Genomic DNA, 26,098 nt, shown 5'->3' with positions numbered 1-26,098 from the left:
AAAAGAAAACATAATTAGTTTTTCTTCTTTTAGTTTATCGTTCTGTGCATTTCAATTAAACTTTTGTTGCTGTGTATTCTCTGGTAAATTAAAAATTGTTTATAAATAATTCAGTATTTTTAAAATAATGAAAATTTCTTTTATTGTATTAATTTTGCTTAACAGAGATAACATTTTTATTACATTCGAACTACAATTCTTAAGAATTTGTTAAAAGATTTCAATTCAACTTCATATTTGAGATATTTTTTCTTTCAAATTATTTGACCAACTTTTATAAAATTATTATTATTTTAACAAGGACGAACTTTTAAATGATGAATAACATTTAAATTTAGCACGAAAAACAAACAACTCATTACATATTCTTACAAATCATACATTTTCACAAAATCAATGTAGAATGTTTGTAGTAAATAAAAGGATGTTGAAGAGTGGTACTTTTAAATCTACATATTAAAAAAAAAAGTATTAATTCTAAATAAAAAATTTGAGAGGATTTTTGAAAAAAAAACAGAACATAAAGCAACATTTTTCCTACTGAATTTTTAAATTTAACATGAAAATTTTTTTGTCTACATTTGTAGAGATTCTTATAACTTTAAAAAATAATAAAACTTAAAGTTTAGGGTTTATTTTTATGCAACATTTCGTATGTGTTAATTCGTACTTGTTTACTATTTAGGTTAATTATGTCCTTGTTTGTTTGTTTTCATTATTAAATAGTATATTTTTACATACGTAGAACAAGATTACACATACAATGCGTTTTAAACTTATATTAACATATGTATATTGTTTAATATTATACATAATTTGATATTTATAAAATCATCAAATATAAAAAGTTTTTTTTTTAAGTGTAAACGTTAAATTGATTTAAATGTGTACATACATACATACAATTATTTGTTTTTGTGCATTTTTTTAGATATTTCTTTTTTTTAGAAATTGATTGAATATTTTTGTTTTTATAATATTTTTTCTCGCTTCATTGATTTCGCAACAACAAACAACCAACAACAATACATTTTATTATGTATGTTTATAATTATTATTATTATTTTTTTGTATTCTCAAGTATTGTAATATTACTTTTTTACTTTTCTCATCAAATGATGGAAATGTGTTTTTAACTTGATTTATTTTTTAACTTTTATAATGTTTTTCTAAACAATCAACAACAATAATAATAATAATAATAGCTACAACAACATGAAACTGAAGAAATGAAAATAAAACAAAACAATAAGGTGAAAGTAACCACTTTTGATGGTTAAAATAACAACATAAATTATAAAATTAATAACATTTAAGATTTTCTTTTTTGATTTGTAACTTTAAAATTATTTAGCAACTAAAAGCTATTTGTATTTTTATGAAAATGGAAAAAGTATTTTTAAAAAAATGTGTAATAGTTTTTAGTTACTAATTTAGTGAGTTACTATTATTTTGATGTTAATTTTTAATTAATATATGTGTTTCTACTTGCTTTGTGTAATTAATGGTTCATTTTTAAAAATTTTGTTTGTGCAAATTGTTTCTTTTAAAAATTATTTAATTTTAATTTGTTTCTCATAGTTATTTTATAGTTCAAGATTAAATTTGAATGAATTTTTTAACGGAGTTATAGTGTTTTGTCTTATATTTTATGAAAATCATATTTTAGTTTAAAATTTTTAAATTTTAATTAGTAATACAATTGCTTTTTGTACAATTGTTCGTTTTGTCCCAAACTTTATTCTTTGCATTTTTTTTCTTCATTAAACCAATGAATGAAGAAAAAGTTGTAAAATGTGTTATGCAAACTTTATAAAAAAACAAACTTTCGAAATAAATTACTTTTGCTTATAATATGTCCGGTTCAATATATCATTTAGCAGACCGTCACTTAACCGTTCTACTGCGGTCTGCAGTTTCAAGTTTTAACTAATTTTTGCCATTAATTTTTATTAAAAAACTATAAGATTCCCTATTCTTAACCAGTTCTTACTTAAATCGGTCTCAGAGAGAAGGAATACTTTCTACAAAGTTATTTAAGGTGCAAGTACATTGGTTTGATACCAATCTTTTAATTATTACAACCATGCTGAATTAAATGATCAAGTTTATTATTTATTGGTTATTTAAACTTAGAAGAAATTACCTAATTCAGATTTTTAATATTGACCGAATCTTGAACATTATTGTTTATCGGCTCTCTTTCCTTTCAAACTGGCTTTCATTTCTTTCTGCATTGATAAGGGCATTTAGCAATTCATTCCCACTTATTTCAATTTTAATTTGAACTACGTTCCCGGGTCATTCCGGAGCCAAATCCATTTGACGTGGATCGATTCCCTTGTTAATTCCGGTTTCTATTATGTCATTGGCTGAAAGAGCATTTAACGAATCTTCGGAGTATGGAATTGGAAACGGCCTATATAGCCGTTTTTCGGTGGTGTATAGCTTAGCTGTCATACACATCTTCAATCGAAACCCTTGGGGCGGGTTTTTCAGATAAAGATAATCTTCATTCTTGGTTAAACCTGGTTTAATATATGTTTTGTGTTTTACAGTAATCAGTAAAGTTAAATATTATCTAAGTTTAACTGAGTGTAATTGGCCAATTAAACCTAAATTATAAGTGAGAACATACAATCACAAAAACAATAAAGTAATGAATTCGGATGAAGAAAAACTTAATATATTAAGTATATGGTAATTTTCTGATTTCTTTTATAAATATTATTATTGTTTTTAATTATGATTTATATTTTTTCTAAAATTTTACATTTTACATATGTGATATTTGCAAAAAACATCTGTTCATTGTTTAGGTTTTTGACTTAAAAGTTGGCAACACTAACAAAGTTAACTTATCTTAAATTTATAACTGAAAAACACAATCATCTTTAAAAAAATGCCTAAATTTGTTCCGAGTTTAATCTAACTGCAAGTTAAGCCTAGTTTAACTAAGTGGTAAGAAACCCACCCTTAGATGTTTCATTACATTGGTTGGTTAAATCTAGTTAAATCTTTGTTTTGTGTTTTTCAGTAATTAATAACGTTACTTATTATTTTAGTTTAACTGGCAAATTAAACACAAGTTATAAGTGAGAACAAAAACAATAAAATAAAATTTTTCATTTTACAAATGTAATAAATGCAATAAACAGCTGTTCATTGTTTATGTTTTTGACCGAAAACTTGGCAATACTAATAACTTTGTTAGTTATCTTAAATTTATAACTGAAAAACACAATCATCGGTTAAAGTCCGGCTAAATTTGTTCCGAGTTTAATCCAGCGGCAAGTTAAGCCTAGTTAAACTGAGTAGTTAGAAACCCGCCCTTAAGTTGGTTGCATAATAAGACTAGCTTTTCTTAGAAGCTTAATAGATATATTTTTGTGCTTATGTCCTTTGGGCAAAACTTTTTAAAAATTTAATAATTCCTTCAAGATACCGAAAGAGTCTTGTCGGAAATCAATTTATTTTCTTTTAGGAATTCTTTTATATATATTTTTACATTATATTTCACCAGTTTGTTTAGTCGCAGTTAAAGAAATATTTTTTTTTTTTTAATTTTTAATGGTTTAACTAACTTTAAGATTTTTAAATTAGACTTTCCTTCTTTTTATTTTAAATTGATTTTACAACATCAAATCAAAAAAGAAACTCAAAAATCATAAGAAATAAAATATTAGATACAAAAAAGGTTTATTTGGTATAATTTTATGTAAATGTATAAAATTATAATTTAAGAAAAATAATTAATAAAATAATACTAATAAAGTATTAAAAAGATACAAAAAAATTACTGACTTTCTATAAAAGCAAAAGAAAAGGAAATAATACAAACAAATACTTAACAAAACGTTGACCAATAGTTTTTATTGATAAATAATATTATATATTAAAAAAAAACATTGCAATAGACTTTAAATACATGTGAATTTTATATTAGAAAAACAAGAAAGAAAATTTGCTCTGTACTTTTTTAAATGGTCTCATCATCATCCGTGATTATTTTCGCCTTGAAAGCAATAAAACAACAACAACAACAACAAAGTCCCAAAATAAAACATTTATAAATTTCAAAATTTGTTTAAAAGGTCTTCGAAAAAAACAAAACAGTATAATACAGGCTTATAAATATACATACTAAAAATAAAACAGGATATAAAGAAAAAGTAAAAAATAAAGTTAGTATTAGGACTTTTAGTATATAAAGTGTACATTAAATAAAACAAAATAAAGAAAATACATAAATTGAATAAAAGAAAAAACTTTAAAGTAAATATATTTATAGGTACATAACATATACATATATGTATGTCTAAAAATGAGAGAAATAAAAATAATATATATACATTTTATGTATAAAAAAAATGAAAAGCTATAAAACAGTGCAAGAAGAGATTAAATTAATAATATACAAAATAAATACTTTTAGGAGAAAATAATAAGCAAAAAAAAAAAATATTAATAAAAATAATTGCACAATGCATTTTTAGTTTTTTAATTTTAACATTAGTTTGTCTTGAGGATTAGGTTTTTTCTACATAAAACAATAAACCTTTAAACAGTTTTTATTAATTTCTATTTAGACTTTTATTAGGCACACAAACCCACACACACACAAACAAACAATCAAAACCTTTACCCAACTCTCTCTCTTAAAAAAACATAAATATTTTAATAAAAAAATAGTGCACACATACATACAGATTACTCTTTTTTTAAATATTATTCAATATTAATTTTTCTTTAATAAAAAGTTTTATTTTTATTACAAATATAATACATACAAGTATGAAATATAATTATACAAAAAAGAAAGAAAATAAACATTTTAATTAAAACGCAAAAACAACAAACATTTAAAATAAAAATTCAAACTCTTAATATTTAATTTAAAATCCACATTATGAGGATGTTTAATATGAATATTTAAAAGTAAATTAAAAATATATATAAAAAAACACAAAGCAAAACAAAACAAAAACCATGTTATTTTGTAATGTATAAAACAAATAAATATTTTTAATAACTGTGAAAGCTAAATAAAATTAAAAATTTCTCAAAAAATTGAAAATGAAAGAAAAAAAACAGATATAAATAAAATTAAAAAAGAAATAAACAAAAAGTTATTAAAAACCAATAAAAAAACGCGTAAATTATTTTAAAAAAAGTCTAAACTGAAATTTCTTAAGTTCTTTTTGTGTGGTAAGCTTAAACATAAAAAAATAACAAATTACAACTCAACTGGTGGGATGATGGAATCATTTAAAAAAGAGCAATAATATTTAAACTATTTAATTGAATTAAATGAATGAAAAAAAAAATAAATAAATCCAAAAATTATAATTTTATTATTTGTTTTAAAATACCCTTTAGTATTTAGTTATTTATTATATTTATACATATTTAGAATACACATACACCAACTTCAAACTTACCTTTACACACACACACAAACACAAATTCCTTTTCTTTTTTTTAGAAGAAAGTCAGTAATTATTTATATAAGTTATCTTTATGTTTATGGTAGACAGAGTCACGATTTAATTTTATTAATTTGGCAAAAATTAAAAAAAAAAACAATTTGCACATTTTTAATCGTTTCCATCATTCCATTTACTAAGGATAAAATCATTATTAATTTATTTCTCTTTACAGCATTTTATGTTGAACATAAGTATCAATTATACAAATACTTTCGAATACAGTTGTTACTTAATGTAAATTTACACACACAACTGGTTTATGGTATACATTTTTGTCTTATTTTACATTTACTGACTTGTAATAATAAATTTGTAATTAATGTAAAGATTATCTGTCCTTCCGAATTTTTACTTTTTTTATAATTATTGACAGATTTGTTATCTTTAATTTCAATTAGGGCGGGTAACTTACTATTCAGTTAAACAAGGCTTAAGCGGACTTTAACCGATGATTGTGTTTTTCAGTTATGGATTTAAGATCATTTACTACATTAAACTAAATTAAACTCGAAACAAATTTTGGCGGACTTTAACCGATGACTGTGTTTTTCAGTTATGGATATAGAATTAGTTTACTTTGTTAGTATTGCCAACTTTTCAGTAAAAAACTTAAACTGTTTTTTGCAAATATTAGTTTTGTAAAATGTAAAATTTTAGAAAAATATAAATAACCATTTAAAACAATAATATCTATAAAAGAAATATAAAAAATACTATTGACTTTAAATATTAAGTTTTTCTTCTTCCGAATTCATTATTTTATTGTTTTTGTTGATTGTCTGTTCTCACTTATAAAAAAACCTAAGTTAAATGGCCAATTACATTCAGTTAAACTAAGATAATAAGTAACTTGAATGTAGTAATCATGATAACTGAAAAACACACAACATAAGGAGTGAGATCGAAAAATTCTTAACATACATATATGTTTATAAAAAAGAAAAAACTAAACTTACAGCATTATTTTTTTTTATTTGATTCAAATTATTATTACAATTTACAAAAAAAATATTTTTATAGTTTTAATCACTATTGATGAAATTTTGAACCCTTTTCGGAAACCCTTCCATTAACGTTTTTATAGTGCTTTCTGTCACTTTGCTCGAACATGTAGTCCATCTCCGTTTAAAATCTACCACACTTTTGGACACCTTTTTGTACTCTTCAATTCTCTTCTAACAAGAGTCCAATATCTCTCCACTTGCCTTAGCTCCGGGCAGTTTGGAGGATTTGCCTCTCTTGGTACAAATACCACATTATTGTTCTTGTACCACTCAAGGGCTTGTTTACCATAGTGACAGGATGCCAAGTCAGGCCAAAAATAAGTGGACACATTATGAAGTCTTATGAATGGAAGCAACCTTTTTTGTAAACATTCCTTGATGTAAATTTCGGTATTTATAGAGCCCGTTGTAACAAATGATTGATTGGCTTCTTTTGCCGCAACTGCATATTGCTTGCCATACCAAGAACTTTCTGGGAAATTTTGTCTGCTTTTGGGTCCTAAACTTTTATTCAACATTCCCTCGAGCATCAGCAACATAAAACTTTTGACCTGGAAGTTGCGAAAAATCTGCCAGAACATACGTTTCGTCATCCATTATGCAGCAAGAATATTTTTTTATAAAACTTGACTTCAATTTCCGTGCTCTGTTTTTGGCCTCTAAATTTTTAGCAGCGTTCCTGTCAGGAACTTTTTAAGCCTTGTATGTTTTTAAACCCGCATTAGCTTTAACTTTTCGTACCAAATAGTCCGAGCACTGGGCTAACCGAGCTGCTTTCCTACCGGATGTGTTGGGAGCTCTTTTGAAAATGCGTTCTATTTTTTGGCTTTAGAAACATCATGTGGACCATTCCTTCTACCTGAACCAGGTTTTCTATCAACTGACAAGTTCTCCCGGTACTGTTTAATAACATTGGAAACAGTTTGACGGCAGACCTTTGTATGCTTGGCCAACTTTTTGTAAGACCAAGTTGGGTTTAATTGAAAATATTTAATAATTTCAGTACGCACTTTTTTCTGGTCACTCATTTTAATCAGATTAACAAAAAAATATAATTGACATTACACATAATAACTGACATGTTTTTCAAAGGTAACTTGATCAAAAAAAATCAAATAATACTTTGGTTGAAAAATGTAATGAAAAACGTGTGTTAAGAATTTTTCGATCTCACTCCTTATATTAAACCAGGATTAACCAAAGAATGAAGATTATCTTTATCAGAAAAACCCGCCCTTAGTTTTGCCAAATTTTCAGTCAAAAACATAAGCAATGAAGAGCAGCTATTTGCAAATACTCCTTTAATTAAAATAAATTTTAAAACTATAATAATAATTATAAAACTAAGGAAAAAATTGCTATTTACTTAAAATAATACGTTTTTCTTCTTCCAAATTCATTATTTTATTTTTTATTGTTAATTGTGTTTTCTCGCTTATAACTTAGGTTTAATTGGCCAAATACATTCAGTTAAACTAAGATAATAAGTAACGTTACTGAAAAACACAAAACATAGATTTAAATGCAGATTATCTTTATCAGAAAAAAACCGTCCTAAATGTAAAACTTAATTTCTGTAGACTTCCTTCAATTTCGTAAGAAGTTCGTGTATAAATTGAATGAAAATGAATTTCCTAAAGATCTCAGACATAAACCATTGAAAAGTAATGTAATTCCTTTTATTTTTTACAATTTATTTTTTTAATTTGTACGGAAAAACGTAATTGAAATGCAGAATAGGGGTGAATATATTTATTATGGAATATCGTTTTAAAATGTCTTAAGTTTCCAAGTGAGATGTGTTGTACTCTTTCATATATAAAAACAAATAGATATGTATGTTTTAAAGTCCGCATCTAATATTGCACAAAAAACCGTACCTTATATCATATCTATCAAATATTTGTCGAAAATGGCGTGACCCCTAAAACATCAACATTTTGCGGTCCTTAATTCACTCATACAGAATATATATATTTTTTTGATGGTCTTTATTAATCGTTTTGATCATATAAAGAAACAAAAATAGTTAGGTTATTTATTTTTCGTCAAATATTAGATATGTTTGAACGTATTCTAAGGATCTTTAATAAAGTAAAAAATATATATTTTGTTTAAAAAGAAAACGTAAAGTTAAAAAAAATAAGTAAAAGGAACCGTTCTTAACCGTTCAATCTAGCTCACGAATGGTCTTTATAAAAGAAAACTATATTTTCTTAAAATGGATATAGTTCACAGGTGTATAACACTTTTTTGTAACTTTTAATACACGAGTCGTGATTCAGGTCTGAGTTGGAGAACAACTCTCGCGTCATTGCTATTATTTTATTACTTCGTAAAACTGTTTCCAAGTTATGCATTGTTTTGCACTAAAGCCGTTCTTTCGTTTTACCTCAAAAAGAGATGTGTAATTGGTGGTGGAGAAGATATTAAAACTTTCCCACAACAATCGACTCTGAATTCAACGATCAATACCTTGGATTTGTCAACCCAGCTAAACCAACTTTACAAGTATTTAAACTCTAAAACTTAATTCTAGTGGAGATCATAAAATACTTTTGATTTAACTAAATTCGGTGCTCTGTTTGGTGGGGTTTCTCCAAACACACGCCGGATAACCTCGAATCATAATTTAAAAGTCAGTTACTGGGTACAAGTAGTCATTACTGAAATTATTAATTCAAATCAAATGATATTTTTTTGAAATACAAAACTTTATATAAAACCAAACCCCACCCACTTCCCCCCGCTATTTCTGCATTTCAAAAAAATGTATTACTAGAAAACACATGGAATATTTAAATTTTGAAAGATTTTTATTGTCCTATTGTATATGCACCATGGTACTATTCAGATTAGTCTTTGCTTTTTTATCGAATATATGTAATGATTTTCACAAACAACTCATTGTGTATAACTATTAAAAGGACTTGAATATTTCTATTTGTTGCAGTGCATATGGAATGGATTTTTATTTTGGTTTTTTTCTAAAACAACACGTAGAGTAATAAAATATTTTTGTGTGCAGTCTCTCGTACAAATGTTCAAAAATTTTTTAGGCAATTAGTTTTCTATTTGTTCAATTATGATAAGTATAAGGAGTTCTTAATGTATTTCTTAGTTAATTAAGCTTGCTTTTTATTTGTCGCTAAATATTATAGAATAAACACTTTCATTTCAATACGTAGTACAATTTGTTGCTCTAAATTCGAAATCTATATTGTTCAATAGCAATTTAAATTAACTTTCTGACATGTTGCATAAAAATATACCTTAAATATTCACAATGATTGAACTAGATTCAAAATGATAAAAAAACTATTATTCTTTTAAATAAAAGAAAACAAAAACATGTCTACTACTACCTCAAAATTCCTTTAAAAAAAACATTCTTCAAATGAATTTGTTTTACATTGAAAAACTCAATATGTATAAAACAGGATTAAATGGAGGATATTATGCAGGCGCATTGCAACAGGCACACAGTACCACACCCCATGATGCCCCACATAGCGTAGGAGGTGTACCGTTATCAGTGGTAGGCGGGGCAGCAACGAATGTCAATCCATCGCCAGTACCAACCGTACCACCAGTACATGTATTACCACAGGTTGGATTGCAGCTAGGACTTGTGAGTAGTAAATCGGTAGGTACCAACCATCAACAAAATCAACAAATTTTTATTAAGAAATTTTAAATAATAAAAAAACACACACATTACAATACACACTCATGCTTATAAAAGAAATTATTTATTATTAATAATATAATAATAAAAATTAAATAAAAAAAAAACAAAATGAAGAATTTGTTGTGGACTTCTCTTTTTCTCTACCATTCGAATTTGGCACAATTTGAAATGTTGTTTTGTTACTTTCTTAATTAATTAAACTCATCATCATTACTATAATTTTATATATTACATATTATTATTCTTGTTGTTGTTGTTTTCCTTTCTTTTTGTTTAATATATATTTAATTTAAATAAAAAGTTGCTAATTGAGTATTTAAATAGTTTTAGCAAAAAAAAAGTAATAATGTAAGAAATGGAATTTCGTATCATTTTTGAAAACTTTTGTTTTATTTATTTTTTTATTAAAATACATTAAAAACATACATATTTGTGAATTTATTGTTGTTTATTATGGCTGTAATCATATTTAATGTTGTTGTTGGTTGTTTGTTATATTTTTCTAAAATATTTTGGAAAATGAATTTGAATTTGAAATAAATATTATTTTTACTAATACATCGTGTTAATGCTAGTTCTACTTATTTACCAAAATTTGTTTGAAACTTTTTTATATTTATTTTTAATATTGCAAACTTTTTAGGCATAACATATTTGTTGTTAATTACATACATACATAGTTTTGTGTTTTCTTTTTTTTAGTTTAGAAAATTTCACTTTTCATGTTTTTGATCGTACATTTTGACATTTTGTAGAAACAATCATTATCTACTTGATATATAACTCCCGTATTTATTTTGTTAAAATTTGTTTAATAATAATTATTTTTGCTACTTGATCTTATCTTTACAGCCCCAGACGGCGCCAGACCCTAATAATCATCATCCATCAACATCTAAGCCAGAGTCATCGGAGGTTCAATAGTTCAAAAGCACCGCCACCACCAATTTTTCATAAATATTTTTAAACGTTTTTCTTTAATTCAAAAATATTCGGATGAAGACTATTTTTCAGAAGTTTAACGTCAAACAACAACCAAGCATTTCAACAACAACAACTACTCTTGTTACTTTTAACAATAACCAATTACACACACAAATATACATACCTTAGCAATAGTCGTGTCGTCGTCGTAGACTTCTGTTTAAACATCCAAAACTCAGCTTCCTTCTTAAAATGCTCTTCAAGATTTGCAAATGAAAAAACTGAATAATCAATGAAATATTTAACTAAATTATAGAATATTTGTGTTGATTTAATGCTAAAACAAAATCGTATTAATTGTTAAAGTAAATACAAAATACAAACAAACAATGCTTTTAACAAGAGATCATTTGAAACAAAATTAACATGTAAAATCATATTATATTCATTTTTAATATCAGCGATAGAAGCAGAAAACACCATTTTAAAATTGTATGTATTTGCATTGAAAATATGTATTTAAAGTGTTTTCTTTTGCTTTAAGTCTGTTTGATTTTGAAATGTTATGAAAACTGAAATTAATGTAAATATGTATAGAAAGTGTACAATTCTAATGAATTTATAATCTTGTGGCTAAACATTGAGACCAAAGTTAACTTTTCCAACTTGTACTTCAGAAGTTTTTGAGATATTATTTCTTAAAGTTTGAAAAAAAACGCTTTAATGGCCATATTTGAGACGTTGCAATAGCGTGAATTCGCCTTTGTTTATAAAACTTGTGTCATTTCAAAGTCCAATCTCTCGACATTATAATAAAATTTAGATATTCTTTATTTTGATATATATTATATTATCCAAAAGCTTAGAACAACTCTAAATTGAGAAAAAATGGATAATTTATAACAATTTGTCATAATTTGTTCTAGTTTGGATATAGGTAAGACACGATATCTCAAAAACCTAATGTTTGGTTTTAGCGCAGCTTAATTCTTTAGAAATGTAGACCATGATCTTTGCGTTTCGAGTTTTGCTATCATTTTAAAATGTTGTATCTTAAAAAAGATATGTTTGTGCTGAGAGTTTATTCAAAATTTGTGAACAACAACTAATATTTGAATAAACAAAATGAAAGATGAAAAGCAATTTCATATTAATACTTAAAGTTAAATGTTAACTAATTTACTATTTATACATATGATGGGCATTTCTAATTTTAGTTTCTGTAGCATTTGAAAAGCAGTGGCAAACTTTAACAACAAATACGAAAGAGTTTTGTGAATCATAAAGAAGATTTTTCACAGCGCATTATTTACAAAAGTATTCGAGTCAAAAGAAGGAACATTTTTAAAATGGAAATTTCAAAAAATGAAAATTGCATTAAATAAAAACAAAACAAAAATATATTTATAAATATAAACAAAATAATAAATATCTATGTATGTATACATAATAGTATATGTACATATGTATGTACATGTAGTTTATCATACCATCACTGCAAAATACCCACACATCTAACAACACAACCTACTACTACAATAACTCCCCCCACAACAAGTAAAAAAAAAATGAAACAATAAACATTCAAAACAATCAGTTAAGCAGCCACAAATAAACATTTTAGTCCTTTGTTTTGAAAAAAAGAAACCATAACAAAAAATTATATGTAATAATATAGCAAAAGAAACAAAAACAAAAAAAACGAAATAACACGCTTATTAATTTATCTATATTAAATTATTAAAACAAAATATTGCCCAAGAAAAACACGCATCAATTTAAAAGTTAAAAAAAATAACAACAACATTTAAATCTAAATTTACGTTATTCCTTTACAAAACTTCTTATAATTTCAATAAACTTTTACCATTTCAATGTGGCTTTAATTATTTTGCTTTCATACTTCCTGAATTGATATGCTGGAATTACACCACAACGTCTAACTCGTTGGGTCATTTGCCAAACACCACTCATAAAAATTCCTTACTATATATATAAAAAAAAACTCTGCTTAAAAATGGAAAATAACACAAAACCAAACCTACCAACCAACCAATCCCATTTCCCTTCTTCCATCAATTTTTCTTTCTTCCTACTTTTTATTATTTTTTTTTTTTAATTTTTTATTTTAATTTTTCTTTTAATTTCTTTGTAATTTTTAAATTTTTGTAAAGAATTAAATTAAAAAAAAAAAACAAAAACAAAATCCTTATTACATGTTAAAGTAAAGAAACAACAAAAAATTGAAAAAAAATTAATAAAAAACAAATACATCTACTGTATCTATAAATATACGTTAATTTTAAGTATATTAAACTTATGTCTTAATTTTTAATTTTCTTATAATTTTTATTTTTTAATTTTACGTCGAAATCATAAGCTTTTTTGGTATATTTCTATGTTAAAAAAAAAACAAAACAAAAGAAACAAAATAAGAAATTTCTAATTAAAATAAAAAAAGTTTTAAATTCAGATTATGATTCTGGTAGTTTTTAAGATTATAAACGATAATTACAAATAAAGTATATAAAAAGCGAAAAAGTTGTTTTTTTTAATATCAAAAGAGGGCTGCTAGTTCTCTGCTTGTCAATGTAACAACTAGAGGCGAGCGATCAAACATAGGCCTGTCAAATAATAACCATTTTACAATATTTTAGTGGGTTTGTGTTGATGTTTGTAACATACACAAATATTCGTCCTACCAATCGGCTTAGATTCATTTTCTAAATCGATTTAATTATCCGTCCGACTGACAGGTCTGTCCATTTAAAATGGATAAAATCGTCCCTTCCGAGCCTTTGAGCTCATATACCCTCAATTTTAAACAATATTGGATTCTTTTCGCTTCTTTGGAAATCAATAAGGCAAACAGAAGGTAAACAAATTCACTTTTGAAGTGGTGATAAATGTTATTCTCTTGGAAGTACTTCGTTTTATTTATGCCGGGCAGTTTGAAGGAGTATTTTAACAGAAGAGGTGATCATATAGTAAAGCGAACAAGAAAACAGAACTAAATTAGAACTTAAGCATGATTGCAATTAGACGTTGGACATATAATAAACCTGAAAGACGATTTTTGCGGAAACTCACAGGAAAACTTTCCTGTAATATTAAAGTCTTTTGCAAAAGTCTAATATCTTTTCACAGAATACCACTTAAGAGACTTTTTTCCATACTGGAATAAAACGGACCAGAAATATGAAGACACCCTCAGCTGTTAAAATGTATATAAATCCCCTTTTCCCAGTAATAGATATTTTTATGTTTATCGAGCCTTACATCACAAGATTTTCCAAAAATCATTTTGGGAAAATTTGTCTTATTTTTTCTCCGGTATTCACCCCTATAGGTTAGGTTGGGAAGGGTTATACACCGTAAAAAACGGCGTATATTCACTCGGAGACCATACGGTCCATTGTGATTCCCTTCAAGAAGTGACGATTCAAGACAGAGAAGACAAAAACGCTACAACAATACAAGAATGAAAGAAAATAGGTAAAGAGAATATGTGAATAGATAATAAAACACAGATACATAAATAATCATAAAATAATAACGAAAATCCATGTCCTCCTATAAAGCCCAGTCAAAGAAGTGACTAATTCCCTTTGACAAGACCTAATAGGTTGCGAGGGTTAAGTCCCGCAATTTCCCCCAGTTCGCCGTGGAACCTATTCCCTAGCCATTTCAGCCTCAGGTTTTGTATCCTAGGACATTGGCAGATAATATGCTCAATCGTCTCTACTTCCTCCTCATCATTGCACAACCTGCAATAGCCCGGTATACTACTGTTCCAAAGGTTCTGAGAACCCTATCACCCCTATTCTGTGTTTCGATTACGTTTACGTATTCAGTTACGCAACGATAGAAAAGAGGCGTAAGAAAAAGAAGAAGCAATTCAATTTCGTCTCAAAGTAGCATTTTCATCAGAACTAATAACTCGAAGTGCTTCAAATTCAGATGAAAACCCTAGCGAGGGATGTTGTTCATTTTTGGCAACTTTGAACGACATCTAATCTTAGTTTAAGAAGCAGTTAAAATCCGATATTTGAATGTCAAAAATAAAACATATTCTCTTAGCGAACATGAAAGTAGTGAAATTATATTACCCAAATACGAACATTTAATATCACTGTCTAACTCTCGAAGAACTGGAGGTGTAATAATTTATTTTAAAAAAGAATGGAAAATAAATAAAATTATGGAAAAAAACGAAGACTCTAAATATTGGATACTTTTATGCAAAGCTGAACTCTACAATACAAACATAGTTATTGGTGCGGTATATAGATCACCTAGTTGTAGCGAGGCGGAATTTTGTACAATTTTCAACGATATACTCGAAGTGATATGTGACATTAACTGTGATATTATAATTAGTGGAGATTTTAATATTGACTGGTTACAAAACAGTTTTTACAAAAACAAGATAGAGAACATAATAAATGATAATGGTCTGAATCAAATAGTAAATAATTATACTCGTGTAACAAATAGATCCAATACTTTAATAGACTATATCCTAACAAATAGTGAAAATGTGTCTATAGAAAACAGTGCTAATAATAATATAGCGGACCACGAAACATTAGTTGTTAATATAAAAACCAAATATGACAAAGAAACACATAATGAAACTAAAGAAATATTTAATTATAAAAAAAACTTATTTTATAGTTATTTAAGTGAAATAATAGCTCCAAATCTAAGTGATGACATAAATGAAATAGCATCGAATTTAGATAAATGTTTTGATGAAACAGTGAACAAATTTACGTATAGAAAAACAATAACACAACGAAGTAACATCAATAATTGGTTTAACTCAGAACTAAAAAGATTGAAAATAGATAAAATAAGAAAACATGAATTAGCCAAATTTCAAAATACGAATGAAGCGTGGTCAATCTATATATCGAGTAGAAACTTATACAAAACAAAAGTACAGAATGAAAAGAAGAAATACATAAATAACAAAATTACCAATGCGAAAGATCAAAAACAAATGTGGAACCAAATAAAAAACTTAGTGCTTAGAAAAAACCAAACTGTGATAAAATCTGTGATATTTAATCAAATAGAATATAAGGAAAATAAACAAATAGCTGACGAATTTAACAAATACTTTATAAATAGTATAAGAGAGATAAGAGATTCCATTGAAAATGTGCAATATTCAAATAGTATACAACCAGTAATAACTAATTTTAAATTCCGTGCAATAAATAATATAGAACTAAGACATATAATAAGTAAAATGAATAAAAAACAAGATTTTAACAAGATATCAAATAAAATCATTCTAGACAATTAAAGCTTAGTGGGTGACATTTTAGTCAATATAATTAATAAATCACTGGAAAGTGGAGAATTTCCAACAAATTGGAAAGAAACCATAATAACACCAATAGAAAAAGTAAAAAACACGAGAAATTGTGAAGAATTTAGACCGATAAACTCATTAAAAACATGTGAAAAAATTCTTGAAAAAGTAGTAAAAGAACAACTCGAATTATATCTAGAGGAAAATTCAATTTTATCTAAATATCAATCGGGATTTCGAAATAAATATTCGTGTGAAACTACAGTGAACTATGTAGTAAACAGATGGAAAAATAAAAAGAAAAATAATAAAATAATGGCAATATTTCTGGACTTTAAGAGAGCATTCGAAACAATAGACCGCAAAATATTATTAAAAAAGATGTACATGTACGGAATACAAAATAATGAACTAAAATGGTTTAATTCGTATTTAACTAATAGAATTCAATACACTAAAATTAACAATATAAAATCTAATTCAAGTATAAATGATTACGGTGTTCCACAGGTATCAATCCTGGGTGCATTGTTATTCATTATATATATAAATGATATGCCAAATGTTTTGGAAAAAAGTGAAATTATTTTATATGCGGACGATACATTAATATTTGCTGAGGACGAGAATGATAACAATTGTAAAGATAATTTAGAGCACGATATGAACAATATCAATAACTGGTTGAAAATGAATAAACTAAAATTAAATGAAAATAAAACTAAAATAATGGAAATTAACATTACAAACAGTGCAATATTTACAATAAATAATAATATAATAGAAAAAGTAAATCAAATTAAATATCTCGGTTTTATAATTGATAAGGAACTAAGCTTTAAAGATCACATAGATTATATATGTAAAAAAATTGCCAAAAAAATCGGTTTTTTCAAACGAATAAGAAAGAATATATCAACAATGACATCAATTAATGTTTATAATACAATAGTAAAACCACATTTCGAGTACGGCTACACAATCATATATACATGCTGTAAAACAACACAATTAGAAAGATTACAAAAATTTCAAAACAAAGCTATGAGAATAATACTTAAATGTAACAGATATACATCAATACAAAATATCAAGCAAAGACTAGAGTTAAATACAATACTATTTATACAAAAAATGAAGAGCGGAAAAGCACCAGGATATCTATGCGAACAATTAAATTATGTAGGTGATATACAACCATATAGACTGAGAAATGCAGAAGACTTCAGACTACGGCCAGCACATAACACAACTGCGCAGCTATCGTTATTCTACAAAGGACTTAAACTATATAACTCCATGCCAACATATATAAAAAAAGAAAGAAATGAATATGTATTTAGGAAAGAATGTGTAAATTTTGTTAAAAATAATACAAATGTACTTTTATAGAGCTAAAATTAATTTAATGATTATATAATCAAATTGTAACCAAAATTGTAACTTAAAAGTATTAATAATACTAATAAATAATAATAATAATGACACATGAAAATTTCACTGGTTTCTTACCAAAACTGAATGTACTTCAAATATGTTTTTGTAATGACTTTTCTACTTCTCATTTCTTACTTTTAACTGGGTTTTCATTTTTAAGAAAATATTTGGTTTATAAAAGTGAATAGTATGTAATCGCATATTTAGATGTGATTAAGATGTCGTTTGTAAAGAATGACATCAATTATTTTTTGCTGGGTGAACATTACCTAGTCCATCAGTCGCAAAAAATCGTTGGCCGAAGTAGAGAAAATCTCCTAGCAGCATCAACAAATGTATATTTTATAAATTTTTACCTAAATTTGCTTTCAAGTTATTTGCAAATTGATCAGGTCCTATCTGAACTATGTCGCACAAAAGAATTTGAGCATTTAACTTCAAGAACTAAATTATTTGCTAATTGATCAGGACCTATATGAACTATGTCGCGCAAAATAATTTAACTTAACGAACTACATCTCTAACATAAATTTGTGTTGCTCTCCAATACTTCGACAGCTGTACAAACAATTTTATTTGTAACAGAAAAGAACAGTGGCCGAACAGCAGCAATCATCAAAAGTTGTGCAGTAATGTATTTCCGAACTGGCCCTTCATAATAATAAAGTTTAAAATATAATTCAAAATTTATTTATATAGATTTTTGTTAATTTAGAATTTTATTGTTTGTTTTTATTACATTTTCATTTACATAAATTCTACATGCAACGAGTAATAAATGCACAGACTACGATTTTTTTTAAATTTTAATACAATTTCAAACATTTACAATAATTAATAAAAAACAATTACTTAAAAACTAAAATACATTTCAATATTATTACAATTATAATTGTTATATTTATTTGTTATTTTTGAAATATTTATTTGTTGAATCCCTTTGTAAGTTTTTGTGTAAATATATATTTATTTATTTTTTGTTTAGATCAAATCTCTGGAATATATGTTTTTTTTATATTAGTATATATTTATATATATTTTACATATTTTTTAAATGTATATAAAAAAGGGAAAATAAAATATTTTTATGTATATAAACTACATAGTAGATTGAATATATGGGGGAATGTTTCCTTGGGAGTAGTTTTGTTAAAAATGTATTTTTGTTTGTTTGTTTTTGTTGTTGTTGTTGAATATGCCATAAATCATCACATTTTAATTAATTTATTTATTATTTACACATAAAGTACGTTTCGTTTCAATTAGTTTTTGTTTCATAAGTTAAAATTTTTTAAACACTTGTAGTAGTAATATTACGGAAGGAAAATCACATTTAAATATGTACGAATGTAAAAGTTAAAATTTCATTTTTATCTTTTGGTTTTTCTTTCACTTCTTCATGGAATGTTTTCTTTTTTTATTCTTATTCATACAGCTGCATCAGTGGTTTTAATTTCTTGTTCTTGTATTTTTATTTGTGAAAAATAAAATGATAATGAAAAATTAAGAATTTTATCCTTTAGTTTTGTTATATACGTATATATTTCATCATTGAATTTGATTAAAAAATAAATATAATATTGCATTATAATGCCTAAAAATAAATTGCCATAATATTGAATAAACACTAGTTATTTTTTATATATTTGTTTGTTTGTTGGTTGGTTGGTTTTTTAAAAGCATAACGTTGCACTAAAACGTTTTCTAGGAAAGTGTATGTGTGAAAATAAGCTGCCATGAAAATCAATAAAAACGAGCCAAACGCGGTCTAAGCAATTTGAAGGCTCCAAAGATGGTTAATCCAATTATACCGTATTTAAAGGTATATTTGCAGATACGCGTACTTAAACTTGCCGGTGGGATTTCCATAATGGCTGGTATTGTCTGGGGATCAACATGACCCCACATCTTGGCTATACCATTGGCGTGGCCAATGCCCACAACACCCACTACTCTAACCGGTTTGGGTTGACCAGCACCATCTGCTGGCGGTTGTGGCAAGGCGGCCAATTGCAAAGAGTGACACAAGAATAAATCACGTTCCTTAACAAAGACATCGGAGAAGGCTGGAAATTCTCCTGCCATTTCTTGCATTAACTTCTCTAACAGATCTCGTTGTTTACACTCTTCAACTTCTTCAATGCTTATGGTGTCTGTGGATGTTAGACGCCATACAAGTTTCACTGTTTGCCACAAGGACAGTGCTCTCAATGCACGATGTAATGTTATGCGTATGGGACGGTCACCTAAATGTAGCATACAGCCGGGTAACTTGTGAATCTCTTCAAAAGCACGTCGGAATTCTCCACCGGGTGCCATGCCTAAATCTTTGGCAATTTGTGCACTCATTTGCAATAGTAAAATGAAGAATATACCATTAATATAACCATGCGATTGTATTATATTGCGAATCTGTTATTTGAGAAACATATATTTTAAATATAATATGAATGCATCTAAATATTATATCATACATACTTTTGCTATATTGAAATTTTTGGCTTCTTCTAAAAGGGTTTTTTCATCAAGTTTTAAAATTGGTATACGTGATGGACATAATTCGACCATAACAACGTCTGGACGGACATTACGAATAACCTAAAAAGTGTTGATAAAAATAAAGTTAAAACGAAACAGAAACTATTAAAACTCCTTGATAATATACTTACAAATGATACATCATCCTGTGAGTCTTCACTAAAGTGAGCTGTACCCACCAAATACACTTTACTTCCGAACGGTGTGTCCAGCACAGTAACCGTCGATGGCAAATTCTTTTCGAATTCTTCAAGACTGTCATAAATTTTTATTTCTCGTTTAGTCACTGGCTGTATACCATTGCCAACAACAGCCGATTCACCAACGACAGCTGCTGGTGAGGCTGATTCAGCGGCCGATGCCTCGGCAATGGCAATATTTAGTTTTTGTTTACTCGAATGTATAAGTGATTCCGCTTTTCTGCGTCTCTTTTCAGCTGCATTCTCTGCTGGCAATTTATTGGGCGAAATATTTTTATTAGACGATGTAACATTGGGAGGTAAAGAACTCATAGCTCCAGTCATATTGGTGATGTTACTACCCTGCTGCTTTTTAAGATTATCGGTGTCCTCATCATCAGATGAAGTCTCAATAACCAATACAGAATTTTCAATATCCTGTTCTTTAATGGAATTCTCGTTAATTTCTATAATTGACAAATTGGGATTATCTGTTTTGAATATTGTCTTATTTGCTAATTGAGATTTAGGATCGACTTCTTCCTGAGAAGTATTGGTCTCTGTACTCTCCGATTGTATGAATAACATGCTGGCATTTGCATTATTAGCATAATGATCAACTGGCTTATGTGACATTGAAATATTATAATTAGGCCCAAAATCATAATTATTTGAGGCAGTAGTATTAGAGGTGGCAGCTGTTGCTGCATCAGTTAAAGTTGCCGTAGAAGTAGTCCTTGTGATATCATCCTCTTCCATTTCACTGCCATTTATCGTTGTATCAAAATCATTTATAGATGATGATCCGGATGAATTTAGATGAGAAAAGTTATCACTGGACGATGTTGTGGTCTTGGGTGTACTACTGTTTGTGGTGGAATTTAAAGAACTGTTATTGTTGGCACTTTCTACGGGGAAAATAAATTGTGTTTTACATTCTATTAAACTTGTTTTACGGTTATACCTACCTAATAAAAACTTTGATTACTTTATACATACATTATAACAAAAACAAGTTAAAAGTAACGCAACGCTCAACGTTTTTATATATGTAGGTATAGCCGTTCGATTCATTTCGACACTTACCACTAAAGGAAACAAAAGTTGTTAGACTATTGTCCATGGCACTGTCATATAAACTATAACTGCCGGCGGTGTCATCGTTATTGATTGTACCTGTACTCTTGTTTGTTTCGGCATTATCAATTTGATTTGGCGTTTGTCTCTGTGATAGATCGGTCGCTGTCGTATATGTTTTGGTGGAGGTTGAAGAACTCGATGATGATAAGTCCATATTTGGAAGAATTGGTTGCAAAAACAAATTCGTTTTTATTCTTTTCGGAGGATTGGTTGTTTTTTATATTTAAAGTGAATGCTTGTTTTTTACGTAAACTATGTTTAAAATTCATAAAACTAAAATGGAAATAAAAAAGTTTATTAAAATTTTAACCTATTTCAATTTGCTTGTTGTAGAAATTGTATATTTAACCGGAATATTTTACTTTTTGAAAACAAATTCCTCATACATAATAATAGATAGTAAAAAGTTAGACTATGTTACGTCCTATAAAAATATAAGAAACTGGAATAAATATTCATTAATCTAAAATATTACGCAGTGAAACCGATACATTAAAAATATATTCGAATGGAATTGGTCAACATTCGTTTCCACAATAGCCGGTTTTAACGGAATAAACCTAATGTTTTCTTTTATTACAAATAATGTTTACACTATGTATGTAGAAACTTGCGACTAAAAATCCCATTTAAGTTCTATATAAAATCAATATAATTTTATGTTCGATATGTATGTGCATCCAATATCTCCCAGTTGACGATATTATTCTGAAATATCATCAGTACACTGTCAATTTTTTATGCCGAATGTAGACACAACAACAACAAAAAACAATATTTGAAAATGATAATGGAAACAGCAGCTGTGTCTTTCTTTGTTTGACCTAATTGGGTACAGAGACAGAAAATGAAAACACGAATATACACAGAAAATAATATTGCAAATCCATTTAATTCACATACACACAAAAATTTATTGTCCACGTCACAGGAAAATTGTTATTAAATTATGGTATTATATTAATTTATTTTACTTTGTTAATTCTTGAGCGTTAAAATAATATGTATGTATTCGCCAAAGAAACCCATTTAATACACTTTTTTATTGTTATTTCACAACATGCAACACTCACATAGTAGATGTTGTAATGACATTTGTTTTAATTTATTTTTAACGTTTTCTTTGACAATTTTGTTGGAAAGTTTTTATGTAAAAAACTTGTATTTTGTATGACTTCAATAACAAAATAAAAGGGAAAATATAATGCAAAATTTTCAAAAAATCAAAAACCGAATTAAAAATTTTTTTCGTAGTTTTTCTGATTCTTCTATTCTTTCGTGCTGCTTCTTCTTTTTAAAACTTTTTTGATAGATAAAAATTTTGTTGTGAGTTGGCAAAGATGGCTTTGACAGTAAATGATTGTTGTGTTGCCAGATTTTGTATAATGAGTTTACTCTACCATATCGATTAAGAATAATTAACCGTTGGAAATTTAAATTGATACCTATCATACAAAAAAAAAAAATACTTTCCAAATTAAATATACTTGTCGGTCATTTATTACATAATCTTTGTATTGATATATAAAAACCGATTTAGAGAATTAAATAAAGTTTAATTTAATTTCAAAAATGTCTATTTTTTCGGCCTTAGATGATTTTTTATTGTAAACACCAAAACAAAAATAAAAGAATTTTCATAGTAGTTATTATTTATAAATGTGTAAATTTCAATAATTTGTTTAAAAGTCATTGCAGAATTAGTAGAATGTTTTCTGCATTATTAAATGAGGTATATGTAAGTTATCCTTTCAGTAAATTTTTAAAAATATGAAAATGCAAAACATTTTTGACATTTTTGAATGTGTTGTTACTTTTTTATCTATGATGCAGTTTTTTTAACATATTATTCGCTCTCTAGAAATCAATCTTTTCAGTCTAAAACATACAAATTATATTATTATTTTATTTATTCGTTTATTTAATCTCAATTAACTTAATCTAATACTAAATTTAACTATAATTTAGCACTAGCTGCTATGGCCATAAGCTTTGAATTATATAATATAGAAAGAAGCAAAATAATTTTAATATTTCGATTTCAAGCATTAAAATGATTATTGTAGCTCTTTTATCGACGTTAAAAACGTAAACTACTAACGTTTATAAATTTTTAATTCATATGAAATTGCCTTTGAGCGTTAGCACCAAAACTCAGCTATTAATAATGTAGAAAATTTTACTACATTTACAGCCGATTTTAAGCCGTCGCCAAAATTTTTAGTGTCAGCCGCCACCTTCGTAAATGTTTGTCGGCTCAGCTCTTTGCACGTGTGCTGATTTGTTTTGGTTTTTTATTCAGGAATATATATTTATAAGCACTTTAAAGATATTATAAGCATAATGGCTCCTAAATTTGATCCGTTGACCTGTAAAGAATCGTTTCTTGAGGAAAATAAATTGTTTTCCGAAATAGAGCTGACTGAGGAATCAAAACCTATTGGCAAATTACAAGATTTTGACTTGTTGGAAAATGAAATATGGCTTTTACAATGTCCCAAAGGTATGGATGTGAGCGAGCTGGAAAATCAAAAATTAAAGATTCCTGGCCGTACAAATATCAACAACAGTGAAGCTGTATCGATGGAATTCAATGAGGGCAAAGAACAACATGCATTTGCATACTGTAATCGTAAGGGCCGTTATGACTTACGTTTATTACCCGTACGTGGTACAATTGTTGTTAGAGATCGCCTGAAAGCTGCAGAAACTGTGACCATAGAACGTGCTGAAGAATGTTGCCCTCCAGCGAAAAGAGTACCATTGCCCTCCGGTATACGTGTAAGACATCCATTGCTCGGTGTACATTATGAGGATAAGCTAGAATTGGATAAAGCGGTGGCAAAGCGTTTGCAGAAAGCCGATGAAATATCTGCCCAGATTTTAAAGGAAAGTCTTCTTCAAAAAAGTAAAAGAAATAATGCAATAATAGCCTCTAGCAAAACTAATGGTAAGCAACTGCAGATAGAAATTAGCAGTGCTGAAGATGAAGAGGTGGAATTTGTTAGTGAAGAAAAACTCAAAAAGAAAAAGAAGAATAAACGTAAACATAATGAAAGCAATGCTGATGCAAACGACTCAGATGGATCATCAAATATTAAAAAGAAAAAATCCAAAAAATCTAAGAAGAATGACGAGACAGTTTCAAAAGATTTACAATGGCTACAAAATATTTAATAAAATATGCTTTTTTATTAAATTTAACATGTTTTTAATTGTGCTAAAACTATGGTAAGTATCTAGAACAAAAAGTCTTATTTTATCGAAATACATAAGACGCTGATAAAAAGGAATACACTCCCGCTCACCTTATTATATTCACTGTTTTGTTTACATTCAAATAATTTTTTCCAAAAAAAAAAAAAAAAAAAACAATGGACTAATTGGTTATATTAAAATTTTAATTAATAGCTTGATATCTTATGTATCACTAAATATGCACACATTAGTGCAATACTTAATAGCCGATTTTTAACAATTGTTCTTGAAACTTTTTTATAAACTTTTTTACAAGGAAATTTCGGCCCAAACCTTTTTAGTTCCTCCAATATAGTCTTCTTTTGTGTCATACTGTCTGCACGACATATATACTTTACGAAAAATAATATCCGAAACCTTTTTAATAAAAATTTGGTGAAAAAATTATGGAGGTCACTTAAAAATTATTACATTCTTGCTTCGAATCCATCGTTTTACAGCCCTGGCGGTATGAATCTATACATATTTTTGAAATATCCACGGCAACCCAAAAGCTGCTTCTAGTATGTTATAACAATTATTACAATACTTACTAGAAATTGAAGCTCGTTAGACCTGATTCACACTGGGAAACGTTTGATTTTGTGTGTGAGAGAAAGAGATGGTTGATATTTCTTTCTCTTACTCTCACACACAAAAATCAAAAGTTTCCCAAAAAAGTTTCCTAGTGTGAACCAGGTCTTACTGCCGGTCGACACTAGGAAACTTTTTTTGGGAAACTTTTGATTCTGCGTGATAGAGAAAAAGAAAGAATATCATTCATCTCTCTCGCGGTACGTAGTTTCCCGTTCTCGGAAACTTGTTTTGTTTTTTATTCTTTTCATTCGTACAACAAATCAATGCAATAAAACGTAATCAAAATGCAGAATATGGGTGAATATGAAATTGCCCCCACTACATTTCACACCCACAACAGTTTTGCAGAAGACTTAGGAAAAGCCCTCATAAAATCATAAATGAAATGATTATATCGATCTGGACCTTCTACATTAAACTTTTTTCATTCGAAAAAACAAGATGTTGATATTGCTTTTTATAACCATGTGTTCACTTGTAAACTGAATAGGTTTTTTTTGGAGTGGCATTTATTATTTATTTTAATATTTTAAAAGCTT

At 27.3% G+C, this 26,098-nt stretch overlaps 3 protein-coding genes across 12 annotated transcripts in view; 2 read left to right on the top strand and 1 right to left on the bottom strand.

Moving 5' to 3' along the window:
- Positions 1-13,649, top strand: part of LOC111677331 (C-terminal-binding protein) — a 38,435-nt gene extending 24,786 nt beyond the window's left edge. For 6 of the 9 annotated variants that reach the window (XM_046949575.1, XM_046949569.1, XM_046949570.1 and 3 more), the window contains 2 exons: positions 9,934-10,139; positions 11,037-13,649. In XM_046949575.1, coding sequence (XP_046805531.1) covers positions 9,934-10,139; positions 11,037-11,108 — 278 coding nt within the window. In that variant the 3' untranslated portion in view covers positions 11,109-13,649. The remainder of the gene's footprint in view (positions 1-9,933; positions 10,140-11,036) is intronic. The other 3 variants (XM_046949577.1, XM_046949576.1, XM_046949578.1) reach the window with 2 other exon arrangements.
- A 5,600-nt stretch (positions 13,650-19,249) lies between these two features.
- Positions 19,250-23,026, bottom strand: LOC111677317 (traB domain-containing protein). Of its 2 annotated transcripts, XM_023438411.2 has the most exons (5): positions 22,799-23,026; positions 21,672-21,998; positions 20,538-21,493; positions 20,347-20,466; positions 19,250-20,280 (listed from the first exon to the last, which is right to left on the bottom strand). In XM_023438411.2, the coding sequence occupies exons 2-5, from the start codon at positions 21,877-21,879 to the stop codon at positions 19,612-19,614; spliced, it is 1,953 nt and encodes a 650-aa protein (XP_023294179.2). In that variant the 5' UTR covers positions 21,880-21,998; positions 22,799-23,026; the 3' UTR covers positions 19,250-19,611. The 2 variants fall into 2 exon arrangements, with proteins under 2 accessions (XP_023294179.2, XP_046805318.1); XM_046949362.1 differs by lacking the exon at positions 22,799-23,026 and having other exon boundaries at positions 21,554-21,688.
- Positions 23,027-23,956: 930 nt separating this feature from the next.
- Positions 23,957-24,924, top strand: LOC111677333. The gene has a single exon (XM_023438433.2). The coding sequence runs from the start codon at positions 24,069-24,071 to the stop codon at positions 24,900-24,902; it is 834 nt and encodes a 277-aa protein (XP_023294201.2). The 5' UTR covers positions 23,957-24,068; the 3' UTR covers positions 24,903-24,924.
- Positions 24,925-26,098: the final 1,174 nt, after the last annotated feature.

The sequence above is a fragment of the Lucilia cuprina genome, chromosome 4 (genome assembly GCF_022045245.1).
Source record: "Lucilia cuprina isolate Lc7/37 chromosome 4, ASM2204524v1, whole genome shotgun sequence".
NCBI classification, from domain to species: Eukaryota; Metazoa; Arthropoda; class Insecta; order Diptera; family Calliphoridae; genus Lucilia; species Lucilia cuprina.
Note: the sequence above shows the minus strand (reverse complement) of the source record. Positions and strands in the feature narration are given on the sequence as shown.